We start from the raw sequence: 24,042 nt of genomic DNA, 5'->3' as shown, positions 1-24,042 counted from the left end.
GGTTTAATAAGTTAAGTGTAATGTAGGTGAATGTTATTTGCTCTATTTCAGTAGGTGGTTAATTATAGCTTTAAAATAGAAAGCGATTAAAGGATTGACCCGTGATGCAGCAAGCGTAATACTGATCTTAAAACGACAAGCAAATCCTACTACCAATCCAATAGAAACTGGATTATTTCACCTGTTGCTCAACACACGAGCAGCCAAATTCTTATTATCATAGGTATGGAAACTTAAATTTGTCATTTTGTTTTGAGGATATCGCTCATTTTAACATCCTTCCTGTTAACATCCTTTAAATCGTGGGTCTGACATGTATTTTCTTTGACACGTTTCACCTCGAGCTCAACTTTATGCAAACGAGCAGTGATACGCTGTTGCAACAACCAATGAAATTGCAGCTAGTGACCTGCCGCCTGATGCAATTGGATGCTGCGGCAGATTAGAAACGCCTACTTGCATTCATCAAGAAGAATAATTTACTAGAAGAACTCCATCGATTTAATCGATGTGTGAACGCTCCCACTTGAGAAATTCTTAATTTTGGAAGTGCGTTCACAGGGAATGTAGGCAAATGGGGCTGTCAGAGCTCATTGTCTGAAGGCGAAGAGAAAAGCGGAGGAGTTTGAAGTTTGTTCAGTTTGTGTCAGAAGATTTGCGAGTTGCTGTCAGATAATAAACCTATTCTATTTTCGATGGAATATCCGCCGTTTTATCAACTGTACCTTTCCTTTTTTACAGCGGAACACATTTCTTATTTAGTATTATTTAATTTAGGTTAAAATATAATTACTATTTAATGTGTGTATGATACGACTCCGTTGCGGCTGTTAATATGGAGACCTTTTCTCAGATGACAGTGAATGACTGTTGGGTCGTTGGGCTCGAGCGCTTCGCTTTTGGTGCTGCTGGAGAAGAAGAGGAGTTTTTCGAGATTAGGACTGAATGGTCTGAAAAAAACATAACATATCTGCGAAGGAGATATTACGATCTAGCAAAACTTGTTAAAAATTTAAGTATGTCATTTCCAGATGACGGAGGACGTTTGTCTCAATCAATGATGCTTAAGGGTATGACATTTATGTACATTTGTGACATTTGAAATAAGGGGACATTTAACTGATTAGAAACTTAATTATTCAATGTGTGTATGTTTTACCAGCACTACAGCGGATAAAAGAAGCAGAGGAAAACAATAACGTTAAAACGAGGTTGGATGAAGTGGAAAAATTACTGAGAAATATAATCAAAATGCCACAAAAGGTGCTTCATTAAACTAGCCTTTCAATTCCCTGTAAATAATAAATGTCTCGATGCTCTAGAGTAAATAATCATGCATGTAATTTCTTTTCCAGTTCTCTCACTCTGAGGCAGTTCTTACATTTTTCAAGAGTTCTCCTCTTGACTACACTTTGAAAACCATGTATGAACCAATCCAGCCTCTCTACCTGAGTCCTGTCACTATAGCTGGTGAGTTTGTGAGTTATAATGTTGTATTGATCTTGAACTGATACTTGAATTTAAACTAGTTTTTAAGATGATATATGATGCTTTTCTACAGATGTAAGACGGGCCAATGGGTTTTGTTTGGCCAATACAGAAACTGTTCTTTTTGATCCGTATTCACTAGCACAAGGAGCAGAAACATCATCAAAGTACAGGTAAATATCTGACAAATTAACATCCTAATAGCTACACTTTTCTTCCTTTGATATATTGCTCAAGCAAATTTGACATATGTGGAATTAAAATGTATGCATTTTATTTAATCACATCCAGCTCTGAGACTGAGTCTCAGATGTGGACTGGAATGAGAAATCCAAATGGGATCAGATGCGTCAAGGAAACTGTTCACAAACCTGGCAAGGGCTTCATGACTGCTGGTACCCCTGGAAGCAAAGACACAGACTATCAACCGAAATTATCACAGATTACCACCAGCAACATGACCTACCTTGACCTACAAGCCTGTGAGACAGATATTCTTGAATAACATAATGCACTTGACAATGTAAATACAGCATTCTAGTGTGGAAGTCCACAGAAACATTGGTTTTTAAGGCTTAGTCTGTAAGGATAATATTTTTTTAAATAAAATAATACATTTCTAAAGATTTCGAAAAATTGATATGAATAATATTTTTTTAAAGTTAAGATTAACTGTAATATTAATTAAAAAAGTTAACCACACACCTGATTAATGTTCTTTGCTAGCATTTACAAGTCATATAAAATGCTTAGTTGATGAGTGTTATCTCAAGGTAATTTATTGTGAATGAAGTCAACCAATTGTGGAAAATGCCCTATAAAAATGTGTTACACACTTTCAAAACGTATTGATACCATCAATTGGTTGTGTTGGAGGTAACGCATTACAAAAAACGCAAATTACGTAATCAGATTACTATTAAAAAAATAAAATAAAAACTAATAAAGCAATGCATTACTTTTAAATTTATAAGACAATTTCTGAGATACTTTTTCAAATAAGTAAAGCAAGTTACTTTGTTTTGCATTTATTCATTGTCAACCACTCCTGCCCCCGTGTTGAGAGAAATTGGGATTGAGGTGCAGAGGCACTTCCTTCAGGCTGTGGCTTATTAGTTTTTTGGTGTGAAAGAGCCTTTACTGTTGCCAAAAATACATATTTTTTTAAATAAATAAATAAATAAACAAGCCCAGCTCAGGTGACAAAAGTAATGCAAATAATGAAACATTAATTTCCATAAAAGTAATGCAATTGTTTACTTTTTTTATGGAGTAATGCAATATTGTAATGCATTACATTTTTTAAAAGTAACTTTCATCAAATCTGTATATGGTTGTTGAGTATTAAATATCAAAACCTTTGGAACAAATGGTTTCCACTCTTCTGTTAAGCACTCAAATATGTCTATGAGAATCAGACATTTGTCAGTGAGGTCAGACACTGATGAGGACTGGCTTGCACTCAGCAATTCTGTTTATTCCACAGGTGTTCAATGGGGTTCATGTCTGGGCTTTTGTGTAGGCCTGTCAAGTTCTTCCTCAGTAAATCATTAATTTATGGGCATTGCATTGTGCACAAAGGGGGCATTGTCATGCTGTAGGGGAAAAAGGCTCTCTCCAAATTGTTGCCACAGATTTGGAAGCACACCATTCTAAAGAATGTCATTGTATGTCATTTGAGTATTTTTAGATTTCTTTCTCCCTCTGGAATTAAAGGGCCTGGCCAAACAGTTTGCTCATTAACTAGAAACGGCATGTTCACATCCTTTTTGCCACTTACTAAACTCTATATCTAACTATATTCAGTTTTAATACTGACTGCTAAGACATTCATTTATTTTTCTTTTCTTTTTTTTTTTTTTTTGCCAAGTCCTTATTGTGAAAAAGATTTAAGGCTATTGGCTGATCATTATTTAAATGGAATAGGGAGAATAATTTCAGTCCACGTTCAGGTCAGTGAGCAGTTCCCATAATGATGGATGTTAATCAGTCCTTATTGGAACAGTCATTGTGCTCCACTTTGACATTGAATAAATAGATTTGGATCACTGCATCCACTCAAACAATCCATACACCCCTTATTTTGTGTCAAGAAGTTATTTTTTTTCCATCAACATCTGCCCTAATTTACTTATCTAAACAACAAACAGTAGAAGCATATTTAAAAATTGTAATCACTTCTAAAAATTGAAACTTCTTTTCATGGTCTACATTTTATCCTTTTGACCTCTACCTCTCACAGGGTTATTCAACTCACTGCAAACATTTCAAATGAAACATTCTAACTTGAAATAACGTTATATCTTTTTCTATGTCAGTCCCATTTATTAACAATATTATACATAATTTAAGGTCGTAGTCACTGAGTAAAGTTTGTCAACACTATACAAATGTATCTTATTTCTTCTATTACAGCTGGCCAAGCCACAAACTACTTTCTCAATATCGTTATCAATAATAACTTGGTGGTGCACTGATTAGAATATAAAAAGCTAATGTATTGTGTCACCATTCACAGACTGACACAAAGAGGAGAACAGTAATGTTTATTATTTAACATGAGAATTTAACAGCTATTTCACTTCTATTAATAAAATTACCATCGGTTTTGTATACACAAATTTATGACTCTGAGACATCAAACCTCACAACATGAGCCATCACTCCTCATGGAGTGGGCATCATTGTGCCCCTGAAGACATCAACTGCACTGCAGGCTTTAAGGAGTCATTAGGCAGCAAGAGCTACAAGTTGCTTCCATCCTTTCCATGGGCCGACCCATAACCACCACTATATGGATGTTCCTGATCATGCCCACTACATCATCGGCTTTGTCATCTTAATAGTCAGCATCACTGGAGTGATTGGAAACGCACTGGTTGTCTACGTGTTCTGCCGGAGCCATACTCTTCGCACTGCAGGGAACATATTGTGGTGAACCTGGCTGTAGCTGATTTCTTCATGTCCCTCACCCAGTCACCAGTGTTCAGGGTTCTTCGCAAGCATGCACAGACGCTACGCATTTTGCGGCGCTCTCTTTGGGATCTGTTCCATGATGACTTTGCCATAGCTGCCGATCACTGCCTTGACATAACTTCGCGTTAGTCGACAAAAAGCAGGTGTGGTATTGGCCGTTGTGTGACTCTACTCCCTGGGCTGGAGCCTTCCACCATTTTTTGGCTGGAGTGCTTATATTCCAGAGGGTCTTCAGACTTCCTGTTCTTGGGATTATATAACCTTCACTCTTTCAGTGCGTGTGTACACCATCCTCCTCTATTTTTTGTGTTCTTCATCCCATTATGCATTATTGCTAGCTGCTACTTTGCAGTTTGCCAACCTATCCGAGCTGTGGAGAAGGAAATATGAGAGTTGGATTGTGGGGAAATGCACAAGCTGTATGAACGCATGCGAAATGAATGGAAGATGGCGAAAGTAGCCCTCCTGGTAATTTAGCTTTTTGTAATATTGTGGTTGCCCTACTCTGTGGTGGCCCTCACTGCCACGGCTGGCTATTCCCACCTCCTGACTCCCTACATGAATTCAGTACTTGCTGTGATTGACAGGGCCTCAGCCATCCATAATCCCATCATCTATGCAATTATGCATCCAATGTATCAGGTGGCTATTGCCAATTATAATCCAATATTCCATCCCATTTTACGTGTCAAAGAGAAGGATCTCCGTTCCTCTTTTAGTTCCAGAAGTGTCCATTCCCGTTGTCCGACTCTCACTAGCCAGTGCTCTCTGGGGGTTAGCATCGGCAATGCTGCGTGAGCTAATGGCCACTGGGGGAAGACACTCTTGTCTTCTGCTTCAGATAGTGATTCTTGTTGGACTGAGAGTGAAGCTGATGGTTCCAGCATCAATTCGCTGACCTTTGGTTGTTGTGTGTCCACGGAGATCTCTACAGATACTGCCATTCTCTCACCAGGGTCAAGTACTAACAGCTCCAGTGGGCAGAAGCCAGAGAAGACACACAAAGTTGTAAGCGCACTGGTTCCGTCTATTAATTTTAAAACAGATACAGCTGATCGCGAATCTCTGTCTGATGGGAAAGCTTTGCTTCTTGGGGGGAAAGAAAGGGAATGATGCTTCAGAGTAATTTTGGTACTAGTAACTTGAGTAGTAATTGCTTTGACCTATTCTTTTTTTATTATAAATATGTATTCACGTGCCCTTCTTTACTTTACAAGCCTCTGTCATGTTAGATTTGTCAGCTTTGTTTTGTGGTTTTTATTAGTTGAGTAAATGTATCTAAATTATGTTCGGCATAATTTTTATTTAAATAAATCAGCATATACAAATATCTTAAGTAGTCTTGTTTATTTCTAACATTCATTGTATTTCTAATTGTTGTGTTACAATAAAACAAATAGGTTTTTCCTGTTTTATACCTGGGGTCCAAAATGTTAACAGTTTTCACACAATTACCAAAAGCTTTAACCTCACATTTAAAGTAAATATAAGGTCACATTTAGTTTTGCAAGGAAAAAAATGGCAAATTTGGTTGAGGAGTAAATTGGACTTTGAATTGGTGTTTGAGCAACTTGACTTCATCATAAAAAAGGGTCTTTTTCTTTATTTATTCCTTCTCTTTCTAGCTTGTATTTATTTGAACAATGTTTTAAACGTGGTATTACAAGCACGTCCTCTTTAAGAAGAATCACTTTATGTATCTCTCAATTGTAAGTCGCTTTGGATAAAAGCATCTGCAAAATGACTAAATGTATATTAAATGCCTGATTTATGTTTGAAAAATGTTTATTACTGTAAACATTAATTTTGTCTTATATACACAACTTGCACCACAATAATTGTTTAATTTCTTACTCTCTGTCTTTGTACAAATTCCTACAATGACTCTAAAATATTTAGACAATTAAAATACTAAAATACATACAATGTATGAATTTAATTTGTCAAGATTGTCAAATCAAGATTCTCAGAACTTTAACTATATATTTAACAATGAGAAATTGAAATTTTTTATTTTAAACCGGATATGTATTGTTGAATCGTTTGAATTTTAATTAACAATTATTATTCTTTTAGTAAAAAGTGCCTTTAAAGAGCCTTTATTTTGAACTTGTCTCTTGTGAATCGTGACCCGGATGTTGTATGGAACAATGGCACGCTGATGTTCCCTGCTTCACTGTGATATCGTGTACTGTGTACTGCCCCTGACTGGTGACTGTCCTCTCAGCAGCACAAGAGCAGTGAAATGCGACACTCGTTTGAAGTGAATTATTAATGAGAGACAGACGATTGGGGAAATAACCGTCAATATGGGAGATGATGGTATAGACTACAACATTGTATTTCCAGAGGCAATCACCTCAGGTAAGTGCTGTTCTACTAAGGCTGACAGCAGCTCAGGGTTGCGTTGTGTCCCAATTCCTTGCTCGTATGAATGGAAGCCTGCAAGCTGTGTTTAAACTTTAATTTAGATATGTTAAATTGGAAAGCTTCAATATGAATGTGGCACTCATTTCACATACTGCAAGTCCTTGTTGTTTGGACACATCATTATTCCTGTCTTGACAGAGAAACACTGGCGCGGAACAAAGGAGCCAGTCGTTATTCTGCTGGGCTGGGCGGGCAGCAGAGACAAACATCTCGCCAAATACAGCTCGATTTATAATGAACAGGTGAGACAGTTTCCTATGCCCTGCAAAATATTTTTTCTTCAATTATGGTAACTGTTGGTCATGTGGGCTTTTAGAAAATAATCTCTCTTAAGCGCACTTACATTTACATTTATTCATTTAGCAGACGCTTTTATCCAAAGCACTTGTCTCACACTCACTAATCACTATGCCTAATTTTTCGACAAATATGCACCACAGAGGAATTGTCATTTTGTGTTTTTAGAAAATATCGTGATCATTTCCATTACCATTTAATCATGAATAATATTTAATGTATACCAGATACCAACAAAGAAAAAATATTTTCACAGCTACACTAGAAATGATGCATATCTATCTGTCTATCTATCTGCCTGCCTATATGTAAATATAATATTTGTATCTTATATTTATATATATGTTAATCAAACATCTAATGTATCATATCAAGCATTATAACTTTGATAACTTTTGAGAAAACATCATTAGAAGCACAATTGTGAGATGTCTATAATTGGTGTTTCAATGTTTTTTTACTCAAAATAAATATAATTTAATTATTTCACTCTGTGATTATCATAGGTGTAATATTAATTTGTATAATATTTAGTAATACTGTAACCTATAGCTTCTATGAGAATAGGTCCTGATAATGACATGGAGAACAATCTCATTGAAAAATCACTTACTGAACTTTACTGAACTTTTTTTTCAGCTGATGAACAGTAAAAACATTGATGGCCAATCAGAATCCACCCAAGTTTAAAGATTTTGATCATTCAAAGCAGCAGAAGATGTAACTTCAGTGCAAGCTTTTAATGAACAGAACATTATCATCTCTTAGTGTGGACTAATGTAGTTATAGATATACTTATCATTATGGTTAGCATTCTTTGTGTGAATAGGCCTTATGACATTCAAATCTGTGTATAAATGCCATTTGGAAGGAAAAACAAAATTTTAATGTGACCTTAATCTAACAAAACAAGAAAAATATGAAATCTGATCATTTTATTAAAAGTCAATCCATCCGGACACAAAGGTGGACCATAGTTACACCTATGCATAGAGTACTTCTAACAGCTTCTCTTTTCTTGGTAGGGATGTGTGACTCTACACTACACTGCTCCTTTGAAGACAGTTTTTATTTCAGAACCACTGGGCTACAAGGAACTAAGAAGCACTGCGCAAAAATTACTTGAACTTCTGTTTGACTATGAAGTGGAGAACAACCCAGTTTTCTTCCATGTGTTCAGCAATGGGGGCTTCATGCTTTACCGCTACATCGTTGAGTTATTGCACAGTAACAATCATTTCAGCACTCTGTGTGTGGTGGGCACGGTTGTGGACAGTGCTCCGGGCAGTCAAAATGTTATCGGGGCGCTCCGAGCACTCAAAACCACCTTGGGGCCCAAAGTCAATGTGCTACTGCAGTACTTCCTCCTGGCACTGTTTGCTGTGGCCGTTTTCCTTCTCAGGATGGTTTTGTATCCTGTGACCAAGTACTTTCACAAGAACCACTACGATGCCATGATGGAGCACCCGGCACCTTGGCCTCAGATGTACCTCTATTCTAGATCAGACCGGGTGATCAGGTACAGGGATGTGGAGAAGATGGTTAAAGTGTTGCGTGAGAAAGGGCTGACAGTTGAAAGTTTCGATTTCATCACCCCAGCCCATGTGAGTCTATACAGAGACTGTCCAGAGGACTATTCCAGCAGATGCCGGACGTTTCTGACCCACTGCATGAGTTCTTCAGAGGAGACCATGAAGAAAAAACGCCTTCAAGTGCAACACTGATTATACAGTTCTTGACCAGCTTGTTAATATACACGCTGTGAATTTATATGGGCACCAACCGCTGTTTAATAAATTAAAATAATTGTTCTTAAGCCCATCATGAAATTTTAACAGGATTACATTTGTATCCTAACCTTTAGTGTTGTATGTATTGAGTGTGTTTGTGTATTTAAACATTGTGACTGAATAAATTCTTGTATTTGACCAATGTGCCTTCCTTGAATAAAAGCTTCTGTTGACTAAACCTGGTTAAAGTCAACCTTTCCAAAGAGAAGTCAGTACTACCGGTAAGCTGCCCAGTTGCTTAAACTTATTAGACAAGTCTTACAATTCAGTCAGATACTTTTTATTTTATTTTTTTTTATCACAAGTCGTTACATAAAATCGTAGATTAGTCTGATTTTACGGACTTTTATTAAGCTGCAACTGGCATGGAATTTTAAAAATAATGGAAATTATGTGTGTGTAAAACTTTCTGAAACTGCAAATCAGTTGTGAAGTGATTCACTGTTTTGGAACGCTTGAAACACCACACACTAAGGTCATTTGCTGGTTAATGTATTGTAAAAGTTAAAATTAAGCCTACGTGACCTTTTGTTAGTATGATTTGCGTTTCGAAGCACTGATTCGAAACAAAAGATTCATAAAGGTTTTTTAAGCTTTGCCCATTACAAAAATGGGTATTTCTATTTATTCTCTGCTACTGTTCTACAATATTTAACCTGACAGTGAATTCTCTCATGGAGATTAAAACGATGTATGATGTATAAGAGAATCATTCTTTTTAGTTGGTTCTCTTTAACAGTATATTGAACCGGCTGATTCAGTGATTCAGATGGGTTTGAATAAAGATGGTTTTCATAAAAAATCTTTATCCAGCACTCGCAAATGATGGGATGGGTCTTGAAAATGTATTGTCCAACCCACAAGCTGGAACTGCTCTGTCAGACAGGTCACTCAGTACAGCACCAATCAAATCCACTGAGTAACAATTCTTCTTTGTATTCAATTTGTAACTTTGCCCAGTATTAACACCAAACCAGTTCCCTGTGCTCAGCTGCCATTGTATCATCATTTACCAGTATTATAGAAGATGCAGTAGCTTAACTACCCTTAAATTTATCATAGAGAGATATTTTATATATATTCCAAGCAGGTAAGATTGGCCTTTGTCAATCTTGACAATCAGCCAGTTTGCGATCAGGAACGCTTCAAATTGGTCAGACAGAGGTTCTCATGGCATGTCTCCGACTGTCATGTCTGACGTTTCCGAGTGAGTCACTGGCATTTGTGTCTCTGGAGTCTGGAAAGCTGAATATGGCATTTCAAATATAATTTCAAACCACAGATAGGGAAGAGAGAAAGAGAGAAGTTTATTTATATGTTTAGAACATATGAACATCGGTTATTGAAGTGTATCATGAATGAACAGCTTTGTTTCTGTTTGGTTGGTCATGATGCTAGCATTAGTAATGTTTTCTTGAAAAAAGTGTTTCAGGACTGACTTCAAATAAAGTTGTTATGTGACAGTACAAATAAAAAGGAAGAAGAAAAAAGTAAATATAAGATTTGCAAGAGTTCTCCTTTTGTGCTTTCATGCCTTTGTTTTGCTGCCAGACACTGTTCATTTAGCTGTAGCACATTAGTTTCAGTAGAGGGCATCATTTCTCCATGATTCACTACTGTTCTTTTAACAAAGCGCCTCTCTCTGTCCGTTTGACTTTGTTCTGTGTGATAGCATGTGTGTGGAAAAAAAAAACAATTAAGCAGAAGATTTAAACTAATCTTTAAACTAGCTAATATTACTGATCACATTTGATACTGAGATCAGGAGTAAAAAGCATCCAGTCTAAGGTTAACAGGAGAAGATGACCTTTTGGATTTCAAATAACTTTTATCATCAGATTTCTTTTAAGCAGCAGGCTTATGTAATTGACAGCACAGTGTATAATGACAACGCCTTGAAAGACTTCTGATATTGCCCTGAGAGTTAATGAAGTCGCACAGTGTGATGAGGGAGATTGTGGTGGAAAGGGGTCAACAGGCCTCTTCAGCCCTCTCGTCCATGGAAAATGATGGCTGTCAGCCACCAAACATTATAGGAATCTGAATGCCCACACAGCACACTCACCCAGAGATTAATGATTTAAAATAGTGCCGTTTGGCAGATGAGCCTCCTTTGCACTGTAAAAGTCAAGAAACTATGAGAAAGAAAAGTAGGATCCTAAAATAGTTGTGTAATTATGTGTATTTTTATAATTACATTTGCATTTAGTCATTTAGCAGACGCTTTTATCCAAAGTGACATACAAATGAGGACAATGGAAGTAATCAAAATCAACAAAAGAGCAATGCAAGTGCTATGACAAGTCTCAGTTGGCCTAATGCAGTACACGTAGCAGTTTTTTTTAATGAATATATAAAGGAGGCCTTTTTTTGCTTTATGTTAATTGTATGATAAATAAAAAGAAAACAGACAGAATACAAAAAGAATAGAGAAGCTAGTGTTAGATTTTTTTTTTATAAAGTTAGAAATGTTAGAAATGAATAGAGTGCAAGTCTAAAACCAGGATCTTTTTATAGAATAGAATTAGAGGGTCAAAAAAAAGATGGAAGAGATGTGTTTTTAGCTGATTCTTGAAGATGGCTAAGGACTCAGCTGCTCGGCTTGAGTTGGGCAGATCGTTCCACCAGGAGGGAACATTTAATGAAAAAGTCTGAGAAAGTGCTTTTGTGTCTCTTTTGGATGGCATAATAAAGCAACGTTTATCTGCAGAACGCAAGATTCTAGGGGGCACATAAATCTGAAGTAATGAATTTAGCTAAAGGGGTGCAGAGCCAGTGGTGGTTTTGTAGGCAAACATTAATGCCATGAATTTTATGCAAGCAGCTATTGGTAGCCAGTGCAAACTGATAAATATAGGTGTGATGTGCATCCTTTTCGGCTCTTTAAAAATTAATCTTGCTGTCGTGCTCTGGATAAGTTGTAAAGGTTTGATAGAACTGGCTGGAAAACCTGCCAAGAAAGCATTGCAGTAGTCCAGCCTGGACAGAACAAGAGCTTGAACAAGGAGTTGTGACCATAGACTGTATAAAAACATGGACATAGTGTCCGTGACGTCAACCATAGACTCCTGAAGAGCATTTTTGAAGCTCAAAGTTTGCAGAGCAGGCCGTCGCCATCTCTCCCGGACAATCGCAGATGGGCAAAAAGGCAGGAGCTGATGGCTGAAACCATCCCCACCTAGCTCGACGGCAGTGTGTCAGCAGCGGCAATCCACCTGTCATTCAAGTGGTCAAGCCCTTAATTATGCAAAATTTTAAGGCTTAATATAATTTAAATGGATGAGTTATAAAAAAAATTCACCCCCTCACAGTTGTCATGAAGGGCAAAATTAGCTATATAGACCAAAATCATTTTCTGAACCAGACTGTAAACATGTTTTTTTTCCTGCTGTAAATTTGGGCATTTTAACATGGGTTGTCTATGGGACTGACTCCCTTATTGCGGCCAGTCGATGAATTGCAGTTTTAGTCACTTCGTTGTTGGCTGCACGAGAGAGAGCGAGAGGTTGCCACTCGATTGTGATGCATGTTCCAAAAGAAAGGGCCTGATCTTCTTAATGTTAAATAAAGCAAATCTACAAGACCGGGTAGTTTTTGCAATATGGTCTGAGAAAGTCAGCTGATTCTCTCCGTTCTGTGAGAGAAATGCAGAGACTTGATTGAGCAAAGCACGTTCAAGTGTTTTTGCAATGAAAGGAAGAAGGGAAACTGGTCTGTAGTTCTCTAAAAGAGATGGGAAGGGTGGGTTTCTTAAGTAGTGGGGTTATACCTAAACCCCCTCCCCTCTTTACCCCCAGCTCCCACATCCCCAGGTCTTTCCACTCCCCCTGCCACTAAAAAACTGTGACCTGCACCAGACACTTTGTACATCATTGGTCTGCTCACTACCTCACCTCATTCAACTACCCCTTCAGTCAGTTTAAATCAAGACCAGGGGCCGGATTCACAAAAATCTTCTTAAGAAATAAATTAAGACATTTCTTAAGATAAATTCCATGAAGTTCATAAGAATGTTCTTAAGTGCAATTCTTGAAAAATTCTCAAGAAGTTCTCAAATATATTCTTAAGAACAATTTTTTTCTTAAGAAGAAAATATCAGCCATTATCTGAATGTATACATGACGCACTGCTAAACTCAAACGATTGTCTTCTTGCGCTTCCGGTAGATTACCCTAATAATCATAATAAGCATGCACCATAGACTGTATATTTTCGTTGTGACTTTGACTGGAGCTCAGCTTCACGGTTTTTAATGCGGCCTGTTTTTGAACAGTTACTTTTAAAATAGCCTGTCTCAAGCTGCAGTGATATGTTTCATTCATTTTTGTGCCGTGTTTTTGCGCTCTCATCTGAGTGAACGCTTCCCGTATGTGAGTCCACACTTCTACAGCAAATGCGTCCTGCGCATTCATATGCACTGAATACTGCCAAAGATTATGTATTTATAAGCTCAATTAAAGCTCCCTATCTGACTCGTTTTAGAGTTGCTAATGAGTTTTGAAGTCAGCAAAAAGAAGCATCACACACAGGCTAATCATAAGCGATCATGTTTACATTAACAGTCATCGCTGTCCCTTCAGAAAACTTGTGCACATCCCTAGTCCTATGTATTATATGTAGCTGTTGTTGTAATGCTTAAATATAAAAATTCATTTGAAATAACACAATAAATTCATTAAATAATTATTATTGTTTCGGATTTAAGACAAGTCTGGGGCTGTCCTAAATTTAAGAAGTTATTTACGATGATTTTTAAGAAGATTATTTTCAAGAATTTGAAGTCTTCTTAGGTTTTGTCTTAAGAACAATCTTAAGAAAAAAGATAAATATATTCTTAAGATGAATTTTTGGGAATACAAAATATACTTACCTTTTTTCTAATGTTAAAAAATAAGAAGAAAATGGCAGTTAAGAAGAAATTTCTTCTAAAGAATGTTTCGTGAATCCAGCCCCTGCTCTCTGAGATTTTTGTATCTTTAAATCAGTCTGAATAAGCTATTTTTTACTACAATCTTTTTATATGCACTGTTTGTTTACTTCACTGGTTTGCTCTCTATCTGCCATGTGCCTTGTGCTGCTTTATTTAACTGTTTTTTTTATTTTATTTTTACATGCCCATATTTGTATAGTTGTATTTTATATTTAATCTGTAGCTGTATTTTTATGCTCTACTGTTAGTGTTATCTGTATGCACCAAGGGTCTGAGAGTAATGCACTTTCAATTCTCTGTATGTATGTGCTGTACATGTGGAAGAACTGACAGTAAAGCAGACTTGACTTGTCTTGATACGAGCCTGTATCAGACACCAGTGTGAAGGTATGTGTTAATGATGTTAGTGAGTGCAGGTACAACTGTAGGAGGAATGGCTTGAAGGAGATGAGATGGAATGGGATCAAGTGGACAAGTAGTAGGATGATTGGAAGGGATGAGTTTGGAGACTTCTGCCTCAGAAAGTTAAGAAAAAGATGTGAACAAGTGTATGTTTGCTGTTAAGATGTGCTTACAGATTGTAGTGTGAAAAATTGTGCACTGATGGTTTTAATTTTATTAATGAAGAATGTGGCAAAATCGTCAGCTGTTAGAGATGATGAAGGAGGGGGAGGAGGAGGACAAAGGGGGGAGGAAAATGTTTTAAAGAGCATGCAAGAGTTAGACAAATGGTTAATTTTATTATGATAGTATGTCCTTTTAGCAGTGGAGACATTAGCAGAGAAGGAAGAAAGGTGTCACCGATACACATTAAGCTAAGTAGGATTGTTTGATTGGCACCATACCCTTTCCATTTTGAAGATATGCTTTGAGCTTGGAAAGATGTTCGTAGAGAACACCAGACAGCCCAGGGGCAGAAAGGGTGATACGGGCTGGCCTGGAAGACAAGACAAGGGGCAGACAGCATCTAAACAAGATGTAAGAGTGAAGCAGAAAATATCAAGTAGCACTGTTAGCATCAAGAGATGACAACTGTTTAGGGAAGGGAGCAAAGATGAATCTATAGCAGATAGCCAGGAGGGTGAGAGTGTTGCGTAGGTTATGTCGAAAGATGACATGTGGAGGGGTATGAGTTGTGTCAGGAACCATGTTGATGTTAAGAGTGAGGAGGAAGTGATCCGAGGTGTGCAGTGCAGTAACCAGCATATGATCAGTGGAGCAGTGTCATCTGTAAATAAGGTCCAGTTGGTTGCCTGATTTGTGTGTAGCCATAGTTAACACTCTCTTGAGATCAAAAGAGGCAAGCAGAGTGTGGTAGCCTGCAGCCTGAGGTTTATATAGATGGATGTTGAAGTCTTAACCATAACTAGGGTAGTACCATCCTTAGAAAAGGTTGAGAGCACATCTAATTAATCCAAGAAGTTACCTCATGGTCCTGGGGTTGATAACCAATTACAAAATGGATTTTAAAAGGGTGGGTAATAGTGGCTGAATGTGATTCAAATGAGCTGTTAATACCCAGAGAAGGTAAAGGAATACATTCTCAATCATTAGAGATAAGCAGACCAGTACATCCACCTCTTCCAGTCAGATGGGGAGAGTGGGGAAAATGATAAATTATTAAACCATTGACTTCCATAGTAGGAAAAAAAATCTATGGAAGTCAGTGGTTCCAGTTAACTGGTTATTGAAATTCTTCAAAATATCTTCCTTGGTGTTCAGCAGAAGAAAGAAATTTGAAGGAAGCTTGAAGGGATTTATAGCTCTTAAACTCCTGCAAAGTGAACGCACTCAAAGTGTACGGTCGCTGTGTCCATTTCTTTTACTGTCTATGCATGCCGCCCACGTCCCATAATGCAACACTGCGTGACGTACCATCACATTCCCTGTAGACGACGTGCCTCTTTATTTCCAGGGGGGCAGGGTTTCATATTTTTTTGAAGCACCCCTGGGTGCCGCCATTGGCTAGCGGACCCCCACCTGCTGTTAGCATTCCATTGACTCCCATTCATTTTGTCGTCACTTTGACAGCGAATAACTTTACATCTGAGGTGTTTAAAGACTCCATTTGTCCATTAGTTATTTCTAAAGAAACACGAAAATGTATATAAGGCTCCATTACCTTGTATCTTACATTATGGTCCCGTAGAAGCAGTTTTTGTAAAAAATAGGCTAACGATTGCATCATAACCAGCGACTCTCTGTCGCACAGTAGAGAAATTACCGTATGGACAGGAGGAGAAGCTCGCAGGCAATCTTTTACTGTCTATGAGGCTATTGGGGGGATGTGGAGGCATGAAGTCAAGGGAGATAATTAATCAGAATACTTACCAAAATTTGCTCATGTTCACGGTCGCCTTCTCTGGAAGATTCGGTGGGTGATTCAGATTTCTCTTGGCACAGCGATTAGAAGATTTACAGGTTGCTCACGTGACATCTACGTCATCAAGCTCAGTTTGAGTCTGCGCAGTACGCCCGACCCCCAGGAAGTAACTGCTTCTAATTGACTTCACTTGTCTCCGTTGAATCCAATGGGGTCGCAGCCCATTTCTTTTACTATGTTTATTTCTCTCCAATACGTAGGAAATCAAATTAAACGAAAAGTGACGATGATGATTGACAGGGCATTTTAAACAGTGACAGTGTAACTAAGCAACAGAGCGTCCGTTAAAGAAACAGCTAACTTAGGACGAAGTAGTATGTCCCAAAGCTTGCCTACTATTCTTTTACAATCTCAAAAATATGTACTTTTTCTTCACAAAAAGAGTACATACATTTAGGTCATAATATAAGTTGGCGAATTGGGTCGCAGCATAAAGAAAGTGCCAAAAAGAAAGTGACGTGACATGTGGCCAATGGTTACCCATACTCGGAATAAGTGTTTTGCATTTAACCACACTAAAAGTACATATTTTTGAGATCGTACAAGAATAGTAGGCAAGCTTTGGGACATACTGCAGTGAACCAACCCCAGGGTAAAGTTAAAAGCAGCCAAATCTATTAACTACAAACATCATAAACCTGTCTTCTTAGGCAAGAGCCAGACATGAGTGTCTTGTATAGGCTAATAATTTTTTTTAAATTGGACTGAATTTGCATTTAAAGACATTAGAAAGTGATAATAATATGACGTTTCCTTCCAACTTGTACAGAAATGACATTATCACTAACTTTGATCTGTCGCACTCTCAAAAAAAAAAAGTATCGTTATAATCACTGAAACTGTATACACTGCAAAATGAATCACTTACATTGTACGTATATCTGCACTTTGTTGTTTATGATGAGAGCATTCGCGGAATTCAGTCATCGAACGCGCGCGCGTTCAACAAAGGTGATGAGTTTCAGCGATGACTCATCTGAACGTCTCTGATTGGCCATTGCACCTCTAAGCTCAACAGAATCGTCTGTGATTGGTTATAATGCGCAACACTGTAAAAAAGCCTAAATAAAATACGGTGCAACATGAGCAAATCTTAATTTAATGCTGCAGCGAACGCTTTCTATTAATTTACGCTTTGTTTGACTGCTTTTATCAAATAGTAAATTAATAATAATTAAATTTTAATTTAATGATAAATATTTTACATGAACTTTTTTCTTTAGTTATGTATCTACATAACACTCTGGCTACGTTAAATAGATGTACTGTATGTTGCACATTTTGGGAAATGTGATGGGTCATCTATGTATTCAGTACAGAAAATGTGCATACACTTAAAACAGTATACATTGTATGCTATGCTGGAAATTTAAGAGTACTATGGTAGTATGCTATTCTGAACACATCCAGCCTGCTTGTTTCAGTGCTGTATGCCTGGGTGTAATGTCCAATCTTCAACAACAGATGGCTGTATCAGCCAATGTACTGTAGCAGTAAACAACAGCCCAGTTAATCACAGAGAAAGCTCCAATTTTGTGTCTAACAAAACCCAAAATTCACGTTCCATAACGCACGAAAGTTAAAGTCCGATTACTTTTGCTTCTCTTACATTTTATGGTCAGAGATATTATTCAGTTGTTTGCAGATTATAAATTATTAAACATACCCATTTCAATTAAGTTATCATATGCAGAGTTATTTCTTATGTTTATTTTATTTTATTTTATTAGTAGCACATTTGCTTGTGCTGGTGAACAGTTATGCTCTCAACTATATAAAAGTGAAAACTTTATCTTATTATTTAATTTTATTTTACTATATATTGTATTTTATTTTTTGAAACATAACTGGAATAAAAAGATAACCCGAAGCATTGGCATTTACAGTCAATGGCCATCAAACTCAGAGGGGGATGTCTGTGAATTTTCTAAATCTGTTTTGGGATTTTGTGACTGTCACCCTCTTTTACTTTGAGTTTAATGTCAAATCGTACATCTGTTTTTACATGCATTGCCCTTTGGATAACCGAGATAGACTGCTTGTGAAGATATACTGCCATATACAATTGCCCTGCACTCAGTTAGGTTCATGCTCCATTTCTGAAGAGCAATATCTGATATGATATTGTTGCCCTTATCCAAAAAGAAATGGCTATGTCTGTCATTACTGCAAGTTATTAGATAGCCCAGGAAGAGGTTTCAGTATTTCAGAGGATTTAAATGATAAAACTACCTCCCTGATGATCAGAAAATTGATAAGATGATACAAATAAAATGTATTTTTCTTTTATAATAATAGAACTGGATAATTCAGAAAATCAGTAGCCTACATATGACTAAATGTGAATTGGCAGGATATAAATGCAGAGTAATTTAAGAAAAAAGATAAATCCAAAACTAGACAAAAATAGAAACTATACAAAAACAGATCTGAAAACAACTATAACAACCAAGACTGAACCTACCCAATGGATCCAGCAGATAAACTTTCTTAAATCTTCAGACATTCATCATTGGTCCAGTTTATTATATGTGTTTGATTCATCTTTACTGAATTAGTTTATGCTGCACTTGGATCCATTCTCCCCTTGTTTCTGCATTCATAATAGACAAGTCCCCGAAAAAGGTTTGTCATTAAGGAAAAAATCATTATATCACTCTCATTGGAAGGTTTTTTTTTTTTTTTGCTCAGGAGGTCTAAAACAACACAGATTTTTGTCATAGACCTCAAAATTATGTTTTCTAAAATGCCTCCTTTGACACGAGTGTGCATAAATTATTACAGAATCAACAGTTTTGGTTAAATAAACCATCCATCTCATGAAACCTCTGCTGAGATGTTTTCAAATTGAAGATACCTCCAGTCCAGTCAATTCTAAAGCCTTGTTGCCCATGTCTGGGTTTTGACCTATCCTTCCTGACACTGGTTGTGTCAACAGTGTTGTATTTTATGCAGTGTCTCAGATTTAGAGGTTAACCATAAGCCGATGTCTCCGTCTGCTCTTTCCTCTTCCATCCGCTGTATTTGTGTCATCTTTTGTTTTGCAGCTTTGGATGTCTGGTGTCAGGAAACAGACACATATCACATCAGCTCATGTTTGTCCTTCCATCTCCTTCACTCCCCCGCTTTTTTGGCACAGCGACCAGCCGCGCTTACAGTAAGCCTGCAGGGGCCATTCCGGCCCGCTGGCCTTTTCCTCCACACCTGTTTCAGAGAAGACATGTTGTGTTAGAGCTTCAAGTCCCTTCCACTAATGAGCAAAGCGTCCCACCGAAAGGAACATCGAACGTCGGCCCCCCTCCCACTCGGGATGAAAGCGCGAGAGAGACATGACCAAAGCCGTCTGCTTTGACAAACATGAAAAGCTTCCCTGGTGTGTAACTTGAGGAATTGGACACTCAGAGAAGAGAGAAGGGTTTCCAGTCGGACTAGGCTTGCAACCGACCTCTCCAACCCCCCTTGGAAGTTTCCACTTATGAGAACGAAGAGAAATGAAGAAGAAAGGGTGAGGGAAGAGAAAGGGGCCCTCAGCGTGTGAACAGCTCCTCTTGGAGCGCGGGTTGCGTGAGATTGTTCAAAGTGACTGCTTCACAGAGCCCCTTCAAGAGAACATCTCCGGTTCTTCACAGCCATTGCATCTGACAAGCAGCGGGCTCCTGTTAAAAAGCACTGTCGAATTAGAAGTACAAAACAAACTGATCCTATACTAGAGGTGGACTTGGTTCGAGAGTGCACGTGGTTTAACTGCGCATAGTTTGAAAGATTGAAAGTGTAAAAGTGCGACGACACTGGTCCCTGAGCACGCGTGGGGTGTGTTTAATTTGACTGATATAGGGCGCCGCAGACGGAAGTATGTCTAATGAAGGGGAGAGATGTACTCTTGTGTGACAGCCCTCCAGAAGCAAGGGCTCACAAAAGCTCTACAGAGGAGCAGAAACATAGCAGCGGGCTTTTGATTCTGCCTTACAGTTGACACTTCAGCTTCTCTTGTTCTCGAAGGCAAAAGTCCCTTTGTTATACTTTCTGTTTTATTAGATTTTCAAGTATATATAATACTCAGATATAAGAGCAAAGAGAGGCCCTAAAAATATTTGGACACTTTAGCCACATTTAAAAAAATATGAATGTCATGTGTATTAGAGAACATATTTGAAATTTCTTTAAAAACATATAGAGCATTAAATTATAAACCACCAGATGGATTGTCTAAAATTATTGCAAAAGTATAGGCACACACAAATGTACACACACACACACACACACACACAGAGAGTGAGAGCAAAATAATATAATATAATATATAATATAGTTTTTTGTATTATATTTATTTTGTTATAATGTTTTATTCTCAATTTAGTTCAGTTCAAATAAGCTTTATTGGCATCGCTTATACTGTATTGCCACAGCACTGGCCATTATGGGCAATGAATAAAATAATGATTATATAACATAAAATATAAATAAATCAATATAAATTAATAAGTAGATAAATACATAAATGCAAAAAAATTTACATTGTTATGAGAGAGCAGAGTTTGGTCCAAAGCAAAGCCAAGTACACATAAAATATATTTATAAAAAAAATAATCAAGCAATACAATCACTGCCTGCTGATTTAGGTGTCAAGACTGAAGCATATATAAATGAAAAAAAAAAAAGAAAAAAGTCTGCACTCTAAAAAATTTCCCTTTTGAAATATTTATTTAGTCTAAGTAAGGGGAAAAACAATTCAACAGATGTTTTATTATTGCAGCCTTCTTCAGTGTCTTCAATACAAATTATAAAATATAAAACTACACACATATAAATACTTATACAGATACACACACACACACATATAAATATATACATATGCAAAATATGTACTTGTACATGTCTGTGTACATATTTATAGTTTTACATATGTATACTGTATATTTATATCTGTATATAACTACACACAGATATATATACATATGTATATTTATGTTGATATATTTTAATTAAAAAAAAGTGTTGTTCTTGGATTTGCTTCCGACCAGGCTCTGCTCTCTCGTCTTTGATAATGACAGGCCCTTCAGCATTGCATCAGTCTGAGTGGGCTTTCTGATATTATCCCACTATTACAGATCTGTACCGAGAAGTGGTCTCTGTCTGCCCTCTGCAGTGTCAGGTAGCTGAGCCAAGAGAAAACCTTGGCATTTTGTTCAGTGAACCATGGGTTACTCCGTTTTATTTTTCGCAATAATGTTTTTCATCTTTTAATTAGTATATTAAACTATTATTTTCAACAACAGTGTGCACTGTATAGCTAATGTGTTATGTTCTGAGGAATAGCTACATATCATTCCAGAAAAATATAAATGAGAAAGAAAAACTCTAAAATGCATACATTTCATTTTTAAATAATTATTTTAAGATCTCTCTGTGTGTGTTTATTAAATGTGTTATATTCCTGCAAAAACATCTCATGTAAATAACAGAGGCTCCTGGTGAGCAACAACCTTGACATCATTATAATAATCTCCTTTGTGTGCTTAAGAGGGTGGGACTGTGTTTAGCTTTGGCCCCATTAGTAAAAATCTTATGATTTATGCAGTTGCCGGTAGACTAATATCTTTAAAATTTTGCCTGGGACAACTATTCATCTTAAAGACTGATGAGAAGAGGTTGCTCTCTATGCAAAACGCATTAAGGCTAAATGAGGAGTCTATTACTCAAATCTGGCTGATAATCTGTTAGACCTCGCCAGCTAAGCAGATTTAGATACGTCACTACGATGATGGGCCCCACCACTTCAGAACATCATACCAGCCTGATGTTTAAAAGAGCCCTCTACAACCACCATTTCCCTTGGACACACATCACTTATCAGCATTTCTGTTATCGTAGTGGAAATAATCTGCTCTTCCCCTCCTACACACCCTATGAGGGGTTCAATGCATGTGAGAAACACTCAGGAGACTCATGACAACAGCCGTGTTTGTGTGGGAAAAGCCTGTTTATCAGTGGGTTAATTACCATGCAGGGGTTTATTCCTCCACCACACATGTGACTGGTTGTTCACTGTGCAGCAAAGATGATCATGTGTCTTCCTGCTGCTCTTTTGTCTCAGTCACATGATGCAATTAATAACAGTAAATCCTTGCTGTGTTTACTGGTAGTGGGTTCAAAAGTCTGTGACCACTATTTTTTATTTTATTTTATTTTATTTTATTTTATTTTTTTACTACAGATTATATTATATTTTATATTTTAAGACAGAAAAAAAAACATTAAAAAAACAACATTGACATGACATGACCTCCATATAAGTTCTCATACTGCCACACTTTGCCTTTTTGAAATCTTAAATACTGCTTCATTTTGTATTTGATATTTTGTTTAAATTAAATAAAATTACAATAAAAAAATTCATAAAAATTATGTATATTTACCAGTGGTTTCAGAATTTTGGACCTCACTGTAAACTAGGCTACACAGGCTTATATAATATACATTTGATTCCAGTGTAAATATTTGGTAAAATGACAGACAAAATATGTTAAACAAACAAAGTTCAAGTTCTTGTGTGAAATGTATCTTGTCTTGGTAACAAACATCAGTAAGCTATTCCAGAGTAGAGGGCATAGTGTTACATTCATATAGCCTATATTATATAGGTTATATATACTGTATGTAACCTATATTATAATATAGCCTATATTATATATTATTAAGCCAGATGTGGTATCACATATAAGTTGCATATTTAAGTGACTTTTTTTTACAAATTTTGTTTCAAACTGTTGTTCCGCAAAGAGGGTAGTTGACCTGAAAGAAAAAAATGACAGTGAAAGAAGACATTTACATTTATGGCCTGCTATTTGAACTGCAGAGAATGCAACGTTTCGGAACGCAGCGATGCAAGAAAGCGGGATTATGTAGCTAGTGCCTATGTTTACTAACCTGCGTCGGCAAGGGTTAATATGGCCTAAAGTGAATACCAAACTACTAAAAAACAAACGTATGTTTTCATGTTGCGCAATAGTTCGTGTTGCAGAAGGAACTTGTGGGAGAAATGTTCTGAAATGAATTATTGAGTTGGAGAGTTTGGCAAACAGCATGAGGTAATGAGCGATACCCTGGCATGAAATCCAGACTAATTAAATGCAACGAATCACCTCTATATAATGAAAATTACGCAAAACAGATCATTTTGGCTCTCGTCCTGAAAGAAAGCAGAATTCTGTCTGCCCTGTGATATCAATATTGGCTGCTGTCATACTTTCTTCTTTTAAATGGATAGTTTGACATTTCTTGGAAAAAATTAATGGTAACTGGGACATAAGTACGTTACAGAGCAGAATTACCATATTTGGGGTCTGGGGAGTCTAAAACCATTGCTTGCTTTAGTAGCACAGAACACAGAATGGTTGTAAAAGTATAAAAAAATATTCTTATAAAACATTTATGCTCTTTGGTAGCCTAACAAATTTACTAAATGATTTCAATGTTGTTGTTTTTTTTAAGGAGGTTCTTTTGGACATTCCAGTAGACCAGCCTTATCATCAAGTCTCAGGTAAGAGTTATTTGAAGTGGTAGCTGAAAAATATTGTATATATTGAGGTCTGCATGTATTCATTTTGTTTATTCGCTCAAAATGGACATTTAGTCCTAAGAGTGCACTTAGTCTCATCAAAATGTTTTACATATGAATAATAATTTTCGAAACATGAAGACTGAACAGGTTCGACCTGCACAGCAAAAATAAAAAGTGCTAAGTGCAT

The 24,042-nt window shown here is 36.9% G+C and overlaps 3 protein-coding genes across 3 annotated transcripts; all 3 read left to right on the top strand.

Moving 5' to 3' along the window:
• The first annotated feature begins 223 nt into the window (after positions 1-223).
• LOC132096370 (PX domain-containing protein 1-like) lies at positions 224-3,569 on the top strand. Its single transcript, XM_059501676.1, has 5 exons — positions 224-1,070; positions 1,163-1,263; positions 1,356-1,470; positions 1,562-1,661; positions 1,780-3,569. Exons 1-5 carry the CDS (start codon positions 836-838, stop codon positions 1,991-1,993), a joined length of 765 nt encoding a protein of 254 aa, XP_059357659.1. The 5' UTR covers positions 224-835; the 3' UTR covers positions 1,994-3,569.
• Positions 3,570-3,710: 141 nt separating this feature from the next.
• opn4.1 (opsin 4.1) lies at positions 3,711-5,794 on the top strand. The gene is given in 5 exon segments (XM_059501672.1): positions 3,711-4,247; positions 4,249-4,415; positions 4,418-4,479; positions 4,481-4,763; positions 4,766-5,794. Coding segments are annotated over 5 exon segments (1,431 nt in total). The 5' UTR covers positions 3,711-4,140; the 3' UTR covers positions 5,578-5,794.
• Positions 5,795-6,595: 801 nt separating this feature from the next.
• tmem53 (transmembrane protein 53) lies at positions 6,596-9,119 on the top strand. Its single transcript, XM_059501675.1, has 3 exons — positions 6,596-6,828; positions 7,033-7,136; positions 8,217-9,119. Exons 1-3 carry the CDS (start codon positions 6,774-6,776, stop codon positions 8,913-8,915), a joined length of 858 nt encoding a protein of 285 aa, XP_059357658.1. The 5' UTR covers positions 6,596-6,773; the 3' UTR covers positions 8,916-9,119.
• The last annotated feature ends 14,923 nt before the right edge of the window (positions 9,120-24,042 follow it).

This window comes from Carassius carassius, chromosome 20 (assembly GCF_963082965.1).
Source record: "Carassius carassius chromosome 20, fCarCar2.1, whole genome shotgun sequence".
Taxonomy (NCBI): Eukaryota; Metazoa; Chordata; class Actinopteri; order Cypriniformes; family Cyprinidae; genus Carassius; species Carassius carassius.
This window is presented reverse-complemented; position numbering and strand designations above follow the sequence as displayed.

Bases quoted from the DNA above. Each gene is read 5' to 3' on its own strand.
- LOC132096370 (XM_059501676.1), top strand. From the start codon at position 836: ATGGAGACCTTTTCTCAGATGACAGTGAATGACTGTTGGGTCGTTGGG. The intron at 1,264-1,355 runs GTGCTTCATTAA...TTTCTTTTCCAG, and splicing joins TAATCAAAATGCCACAAAAG to TTCTCTCACTCTGAGGCAGT. The intron at 1,662-1,779 runs GTAAATATCTGA...AATCACATCCAG, and splicing joins GAAACATCATCAAAGTACAG to CTCTGAGACTGAGTCTCAGA.
- tmem53 (XM_059501675.1), top strand. From the start codon at position 6,774: ATGGGAGATGATGGTATAGACTACAACATTGTATTTCCAGAGGCAATC. The intron at 6,829-7,032 runs GTAAGTGCTGTT...CTGTCTTGACAG, and splicing joins TCCAGAGGCAATCACCTCAG to AGAAACACTGGCGCGGAACA. The intron at 7,137-8,216 runs GTGAGACAGTTT...TTTTCTTGGTAG, and splicing joins GCTCGATTTATAATGAACAG to GGATGTGTGACTCTACACTA.